The sequence below is a fragment of the Vigna unguiculata genome, chromosome 11 (genome assembly GCF_037176805.1).
Source record: "Vigna unguiculata cultivar grain cowpea cultivar isolate G323 ecotype 2 chromosome 11, ASM3717680v1, whole genome shotgun sequence".
Classification (NCBI taxonomy): Eukaryota; Viridiplantae; Streptophyta; class Magnoliopsida; order Fabales; family Fabaceae; genus Vigna; species Vigna unguiculata.
Genome location: NC_140802.1, coordinates 16197118 through 16205853, shown reverse-complemented (window position 1 = coordinate 16205853; position 8736 = coordinate 16197118). Strand labels below are relative to the sequence as shown.

Sequence of the window (8736 nt, the reverse complement as noted above, 5' to 3'; positions counted from 1 at the left end):
GAGCTTCATCAAGGAGACGGGATCGAGGAACATTTAGGGGTGTGTATCTGGTGAACCGAGGTTGTCGGGGTTTTCTGGGTCTAGGATCAGGTTGTTAAGGTTGTGTAGGGGGGGTTACCACGGATGGTGTACAATCGTTGCAGAATTTTGTGTGGAGAGTTTGCATCTCTTCCATCGGATGTAGTTCGCGGCGCGGAGCTTCAATTCATGCATGGAGGCGTGTGGGTGTAGGTAAACGTTATTGGCGAAGGGGCCGAGTTTGAGAGTGAGTGTCATACACTGAAGTATCATTTCCTAGTTAAGGTTTGGTGTGCGGAGGGCAGCCTTACTGAAGCGGTCGATGAAAGCCCATAGCTTCTCTTCTTGTTCTTGTCCGACGCCAAGAAGAGAGATGGTTGTAGTTTGATGTGGGCGGTTGCCGGCGAAGTGAGTAGTCAACATGTAGGAGAGGGTGTCAAAGTAGTCGATGGAGTATGGTGGCAGGGTGGTAAACCATTCGAGGGCGGGGCCTCTGAGGGTGGTAGGGAAGGCCTTGGAGAAACGACATTGTTAGAGGTGTAGAGGGCGACATTGGTCATATAGACTTTGAGGTGCTCGTCTGGATCGGTCTCGCCTATATAACGGTCCAGTGTGAAAGGTTCCCACTGGGAAGGGAGAGAGGTGTTGGCGATGAAATTAGTAAAAGGGTGACGGCGTCTAGGTTGTGTGGATGGTAGCAGGTGAGGGGGGATGGGATGGTGGATGAGGGTGGGAAAGGTTGATGCAAAGTTGTGAGGTGGGATATGGGTGGTGGGGAGGGTGGGAGGGATGTTATAAGGTTGGATGTGGGTGGTGGGGAGGGTGGCGGTAGGGGTAGGAGCCGCAGTTTTTCCTGGGAGGGTGGGATGGAAGTGTGTATGATGGGTTGAGAGGATGAGAGTTTGTTGAGTGGTGGTGAAGGTGTGCTGGATAGGATAGTACACGCTTTCTTCTTCAGTAGGCTGGAAAGCTAGGGACTTTGCGACGTCGGATGTTTCCTTAGCCTTTCCCTTTTGAGTGGGATCGACCTCGATCTTTCTCCTTAGACGTGAGTTTTCCTGTCGTAGTGCCTCCATTTCATCAGCACTGCGCTTTTTCGAATCAGCTAGTTCTTGTTGCATTTCGCTTGGCCGTCCAAGATAGCGGCCAAGTCCGGAGTGGTAGTAGTAGGTGCTACAGGACCTGCTTCAGCTTGCTTGTTAACTCTTGCTTTGCTGCGGGTAGAAACCATCTTCGAGAGGATATGTATTGGTTCGTAAAGTATTACTTCGTGTCCCACGGTGGGTGCCAATTGTTCCTGCGGAGAATAAATAAGAGATGTCAGACACAAACGTTACCTTACCTCAATCCGCAATCTCCTCAGTAGGCTTCCTTCCGGCTGGCATATACTATCTGTTGGTATCTCGGTTTGGACTGGTTTGGACCCGAGAGGGGTTACCTGTGGAGAAGACTCTGACGCTTAAGTTAGCAAAGAACTCTCAGAAAGTCAAATCTCATGATTAAGGTGTCGCAACCGAAATCGCGACAAGACGACGAACCAAAAAAGAAAATGGGTTTAACAAGAGATTTGGGAGTCGCCACCATAGTTATTCTAGAACACTATGGAAAACCATAAAGATAAGACAAGTCTTCGAAAAAACCAGATTTCGGGAGTCGGTTACGCGTAGGGAAGGTGTTAGCACCCTACCGCGCCCGCCCGAGGGCGGTACCTTTAATTAAAAATGCAAAGTCGATGTGGTTTTCAAAATGTTAATTTTCCCCAAAAATAATAAGACAAGAATATATAAAAGAAACAAAAATATTTTTTGGTTTTTGGGCCCGACAAGGATTGACCTTGGTTCTACGTATTCTCATTCAAAATGAGAAATCAAGGTTACGTAGTTCTTTAAAAGATATTTGAAAAACAATTAAGAAAATGATTTGATATTTTGGAGGTGAACCTAACAAGGACTGGCCTTGCTCCTACGTATCTCGCGGTCGAGAATCAAGGATCACGTAGTTCTTAAAAGAAAACATATGTTGGAAAATGTTTATATTTTGTATTTTTTTTAAATTTCTGCATTTTTTGGTGTTTTTGAGATTATTTAAAAAAAATGGTGTCACATGACGCGAACGGCTAGACAAACACCAAAAGAAAAGAAAATGTTTTTGGTATTTTTAGAAAATAAATGTCACACGGTGCGAGCGACCGGAAAGACACAATAAAGTGAAAGATAACATTTTGTTTAGATTTTTTATTTTTTACTTTTTTGCAATTTTTGGTAATTTCCAAATTTTTTTTAGAAATAAATAATAATAATAATAATAATAATAATAAATAAAATAACAATAAAAAAGAAACAATTTAATTAAGAATGATAAAAGTGAAAAACAAAATATGGGGGTGCATGAGTAATTAGTAGGAGATACATGAAGTAAATGAGGTGTATTTATTAAAGGTAGGGTGCACCAAGTAAAGTATGGAACAAGCCCAAAATAGGAGTGAAAAGTGTGTGCAGGGGTGCGGGATTAGTAATTGTGGAGGTGCGCAAGAAAGTTACTAGAGGGGTGTGAAGTGGAACATGGGCTGCACACAATAACAGTAAACCAGTCCCAAACAAAATAAGGGTGTGATGCTAGCAAATAACAAGGGTGTGCAAAGAAAAAAAAAAGCAGGAACAACCCAAATTAAAGGAGGTGCAGAGATTAAAAATGGGGGTGTAGGAACTAATTGATAGTCCAACCCAGGGTGAACTTACGGGTGTGAAAATCAAAACTGGGGTGTAGAAGGCGAAACTGATCTGAAACATAGATTAAGCCCTAAATGAGAAACCTAATTAATCTAACCTACTTGTTCATTAATCAAGAGCCCTCTCTCTCTCTATGCCACCAACACAACCCCTAGGGCCTGGGAGGCGCGTCTGCCCTTTAGCCACCACCAACGACCTTCGCCGGAGGCTTCACCGGCGACACCATCACCCTTCACTCCAACTCGCGCGAAATGCTGCTCCACCAGGGTCTCCACCTTCACTTCTCTAGTGCATTCACGAGAGAGGCTGCACTGATCCCCTTCATGGCCACGAGGTCCCGCTTGCTGGAGACCACCGTCAGCGATTCCAGTCACCGCCAGCGTACACGCCAGCGCTCACTCGCCCTCATCCTCGACTATCCTCTTCCGCGAGTAAGAGAGGTGCACGAGGACTCTGAGGCTCGTCACCACCGTGCCCGCCACCGCGATTGGGTCTACAACCATCACGCGGCCACACTCCTCTGCTTAGAGCTCTGGACCACCGACGACCTCGCCGCCGGTGAAGGTTTCTACTCCCTTATTCATCTATGTGCTATGATTGGGTACGACTGATCGGAGAAAAAGAGACTGGAATGGGGTTCTGATCCAGTGTGGCATTGGATTGTTGGGATGGAGTTGTGATTCTATTTTTTTACTTGTGTGTTTTGTTTGTTGTTTTGGTTTTATGCAGGTGAATGATGAAGAATGCGAAAAGGGGTTAACTGACGATGGAAGGGTGCGTGACAAAGATGATTGGGCTATGGTGGGTTGTGAACAATAGTGAAATAAAGAGAATAGTGATATGTGTATCTGGACCTCTAAATGCAAGTTGAAACGGAGTCTTGATGTTAAGGGAGAATGAGGACGAGATAATGGTTGAGCTTTGGATTGATCACGGCGAACTGGTTTAGGTTAAGCGTGCACTAGTTTGGGTTTGGGAGAGAAAAGAACGGGAATCGTGCGATGAGTTCGTGGGATGAGTTCGTGTTTAAACATGCTTTTTTTTTCGTCACTCAAATAACAGCAAGCAACAGAGCAGAGCATAACCAGTTTAGATCATGAACAAAAATAAGCAGCGAAAGATAAGCAACGAGATAATGCAGTACATCATACCACATTCATAACACAACAAATGCAACATATCATGTCATTCTTGCGCAAGTACTCAATGCATAAATCTTACCTCTTGAAGCTCCTGGTTCTGTTGTTCTCCTAGCTTATCCTCTCTTCTTTCTCACTTTGTTGCTCTGAATATGAATTGGATATGAATTGTATTTGAATTTTTTTTTTCTTCCGCCAGTTAGCTTCTGTATTCCTTAATATGCTAAGAGCTTTTCCAAAAAATCCCCTTTTTCGTTTTTTCTTTCTTATTTATGAGATCTCCCTCCTTGTTACTGGTTGAGAGATGTAAAAAGGTGGGAAGTGGCGGTTGCTTCCCCCTTGCCCAATCTGCAGAGTCACTTCTCCCTTCAATCAATCCATGTAGATGCAGCCACTCAGTCACCATGGCCTCCCTCTATTCACCATGGCCTCCCTCTATTGTTCAATGATGCAGTTTCTTCTTTAGTTGGATAGGTAGCTACAGCTCAGCCAGTGCAGGTTCCAGGGTGCCAAAGAAGGAAAAAGCTAGGCAACTAGTGTGCAGAAAAATTGAATGCTCTGCACCCCTTTTTCTTTACTTTTTTTTCAAATCTTTGTTCTACTCTCTCTTTTTTATCTTTTTTTTCTTTGCTCTTTTTCTTTTTCAGATATGTTTTCTTCTTTTCTCTTTTTTTTAATCCGTTTTTTTCTTTTTTTAAATCTGTTTTTCTTTTAAAAGAATAAAAATAAATAAATAAATAGTAATAAAATGAAATAAAATAAAAATAAATATGAAGAAAATTGAAAACAAAGAGAAAAAAAAGACATAATATATGGAATTCGTCCCTGGACTTTAACTCAAAATTGGAATTCATCCCTGGTAGAAACTTTGATAAATTTTGGTCTCTAAACTTTAAAAATGAATGAATATAGCCCTTTTAACCCAATTTTGTTAACTTTTTTTAGGTTTCAAATACATTTCTCAGTAAATATTGAGTTGAGAATGTGTCAAACGGCGTAAACAACTCCAATATTTACTGAGAAATGCGTTTGAAACCTAAAAAAAATTAACAAAATTGGGTTAAAAGGACTATATTCATTCTTTTTTAAAGTTTAAGGACCGAAATTTATCAAAGTTTCGACCAAGGACGAATTCCAATTTTGGGCCAAAGTTCATGGACTAAAAACATACTTAACCCTAAAATCAAAGTAAAATAAGATAAGAAAGAAAATAATAATAATAATATAAATAAATATATAAGTAAAAATAATAATAACAAAAGAGTAATAAATAAATAAATAAATAAATAAATAAATAATATATATATATATATATATATATATATATATATATATATATATATATATATATATATATATATATTATAATCCGGACAAAATTGGGTGCTGACATAAGGCATTAATGAATGCGTACCTTTAATTGTTAGGGTTTATGCATATTTATAGATTATTAATTATGTCTGGCCACATCATGGGTTGGGCCCCTGTTTGGGCCGTAGGTGGGCTTGGGCCTTAGCCCAGGCCCCTTAGTTCGATTATCGTGGGCCCTAGGGGTTTTGCTGGTGATGCTCTGAATTTGTCAAGTTCTCGCTTAATTTTCTTAAGTTAGCGGCTTAGGCCGGTTGCTCTTTAGCAGCTTAGGTCGGTTACTCTTATTTGCTTAGCATATATATGGTGATTATTTGCGTCCTTGGGAGTTATGTAGACGGATTTTATGGCTATAGTCAGGCTAAGCCGCCTAGGTGTAGTACAAAAACTAATTTCGAACATTTAGAAATGATTTACAGTAACTCAGTCGACCGTTCTGAAAAACAACTGGCTATAAAACCTTGTGAAAACTGCACTACTTTAAAAAATCAAGTGAAATATCTTTTGAAAACTTGTGCAAAGTTCACAAGAGGAAAACCAAACCTGGAAGTTGTTCTTGGCTCTCAAAATTGTATTTTTGGGAAGGCTGGACTTGGTTATACACCTATCCATGAAAAGAAAGCCAAGAAGTTCTTTAGTTTCTTTTCCAAGAGTGAGCCAAATGTTATATCATTAATTTCTTGCAACTATTGTATGAAGAAAGGTCATGTTCTTAAGAATTGTTATGCTAGAAAATATGATGTACCTAAAGGATTTATGAAATGGATCCCAAAAGGATCTAGAAAGGCATAACCATGTTGGAACTAAACTATTAAAGGGTACCATGGAATGATATGTTGTTTTGTAGGTCATAAAACATGAAAAGAAAGACCTATGGTACCTAGATAGTGGTTGCTCAAGGCATATGACTGGTGACAAGTCCAAGTTTGCAAAGTTGAAACTAAAGGAAGAAGGTTTTTGTGACTTATGGTGACAATAACAAAGGAAGGATACTTGGAAGTGGAGTCATAAGCAATAGAGCCTCATTCAACATCCACAATGTGCTTCTAGTTTAAGGACTAAAGCACAATTTGATAAGTATAAGCCAATTGTGTGACAAAGGTTTTAAAGTTATGTTTGAGCCAAACCATTGCCTTATATATGATGCATGTGGTAGCATTGTGTTGGAAGGAAATAGAGTCAACAATATATACTTGCTTAATTTGCACCATGCATCATTTAACATTCATTGTTTTCTTACAAAAGAGGATGATATTTGGCTATGGCAAAGGAGGCTTTGTCACACACATATGCATCATTTGAATTGGCTAAATAGAAAACAATTGGTTGAAGGGTTACCAAAACTTAAGTTTGAGAAGGATAGGATATCTGAAGCATGCCAAAGGGGAAAGCAAACCAAGGTTTCTTTTAAACCCAAAAATTGTATTTCAACTGAAAGACTCTTAGAATTGCTTCACATGGATCTATTTGGTCCTTCTAGAACTATGAGTCTTGGTAGAAACTATTATGCATTGGTTATTGTTTATGACTTCTCTAGATTTACATGGACTTTATTTCTAGCTGCCAAGAATGAAACCTTTTTTCGCTTTTAAGAAACCTTCCAAGGTTTTAGAAAATGAAAAAGGTTCTAAAATAACCTCTCTAAAAAGTGTTCATGGTTGAGAGTTTCAAAATGAAAAGTTTGTGCACTTTTGTAAAAAATATGGTATTGAGCATAACTTTTCAACTCTTAGAACTCCACAACAAAATGGAGTGGTTGAGAGAAAGAACATATCATTAGAGGAAATAGCTAGAAACATGCTTAATGAAAGCTTGTATTCTTTGAACATGTTGCATTTGTGTCTCAAATTGAACCTAAGAATGTGAATGATGGATTAGGTGATTGTAATTGGGTTGTTGCTATGCAAGATGAGCTTAATCAATTCACTATAAATGATGTGTGGCCTTTCGTTCCTAAAACTAATGAAATCAATGTCATTGGTACTAAATGGGTGTTTAAGAATAAAAAGGATGAGAATGGTAATATTTTTAGGAATAAGGCCAGGCTAGTGGCTAAAGGTTATAATCAAGAGAAAGGTAATGATTTTGATGAAACATATGCACATGTAGCTAGGCTAGAAGCTGTGAGGTTATTGTTAGCATATCCTTGCGTGTGTAATTTCAAACTTTCTCAATTGGATGTGAAACGTGGATTCTTGAATGGTTTCTTAAATGAAGAAGTGTAAGTATCACAACCCCCTAGCTTTGAAGATCACCTTTATCCTAATCATGTTTTAAAATTGAAAAAGGCTTTATATGGTTTAAAACAAGCACCACGACAGTGGTATGAGAGGTTAACCAACTTTATTTTATCTAAACGATATGCTAGAGGTGCGCTTGATAAAACACTTTTCATTAGAAAGCATGCAAGTGATGTAATACTTGTTCAAGTATATATGTAGATGATATAATCTTTGGATCAAATAATAACTCTATGTGTGAAGAGTTTGTTGCAGCTATGTAGGGAGAATTTGAGATGTCTATGATGGGTGAGCTAACCTACTTCCTAATGCTGCAAGTGAAGCAACTCAAGCATGGGACATTTTTTAGCCAGTCAAAATACTGTTTTCACCTACTAAAGAAGTTCAAAATGGAGGATTGCAAAGAGGCTGCCACCTCAATTGCTACAAACTTTCTTATGGATGCAGATGAAGCTAGACAAAGAGTTGATTCAACCAAATATAGAGGGTTAATTGGTTCTTTGATATATCTAACCGTTAGTAGGTCGAATATCTAATTTGATGTTTGCTTGTGCGCAAGGTTTTAATCCAATCCAAAGGAATCGCACTTCAAAGTTGTAAAAAGGATTCTTAAGTATCTAAAAGGGACAACTAATGTTGAATTATGGTATCCTAATGAATCTAACATTATTCTTAGTGGTTTTTCAGATTCTGACTATGTAAGGTGCAAATTGGATAGGAAAAGCACAAGTGGCATATGCCATCTACTTGGATCAAGCCTAATCTCATAGAATAGCAAGAAGCAAGCATGTGTAACACTACCTACTGTTGAGGCTGAGTACATATCAGCTAGACATGCATGTGCTCAAAGCATATGGTTGAAGCATCAACTCTTAGATTATGGTGTAAAGCTAGTGTAGGTACCTCTTTATTGTGACAATACAAGTGCAATCAACCTACCTAAGAATCCAATTCAGCATTCTAAAACTGAACACATTGAAATCTGGCATCATTTCATAAGAGATCATATTCAAAAAGGTGAAATTGAAATCAAGTTTGTGAAAACTGAAAACCAATTGGCGTATTTATTCACTAAACTACTTGCACATGATATATTTAATAAGCTTATAACTGAATTAGGTGTTCTTGACATGAAAAATGTATGTTTATATCTGTTTAGGTTGTTAATTTTATTAGATCATGTGCCTATTGTATTTAAAGTGGTAAAATCTGCATAATTTGTGAATTGTCAGAATTTCAGTC

The 8736-nt window shown here is 38.7% G+C and overlaps 1 protein-coding gene across 2 annotated transcripts; it reads left to right on the top strand.

The window, feature by feature from the left end:
- The first annotated feature begins 2718 nt into the window (after positions 1–2718).
- Positions 2719–4079, top strand: LOC114168500 (uncharacterized). 2 transcript variants are annotated; one of them, XM_085668567.1, is made up of 2 exons: positions 2719–3348; positions 3477–4079. In XM_085668567.1, the coding sequence occupies exons 1-2, from the start codon at positions 2999–3001 to the stop codon at positions 3478–3480; spliced, it is 354 nt and encodes a 117-aa protein (XP_085524693.1). In that variant the 5' UTR covers positions 2719–2998; the 3' UTR covers positions 3481–4079. The 2 variants fall into 2 exon arrangements, with proteins under 2 accessions (XP_085524693.1, XP_027909141.2); XM_028053340.2 differs by having other exon boundaries at positions 2725–3311.
- Positions 4080–8736: the final 4657 nt, after the last annotated feature.

Coding starts and splice junctions, on each gene's coding strand:
- LOC114168500 (XM_085668567.1), top strand. CDS start 2,999: ATGCTGCTCCACCAGGGTCTCCACCTTCACTTCTCTAGTGCATTCACG.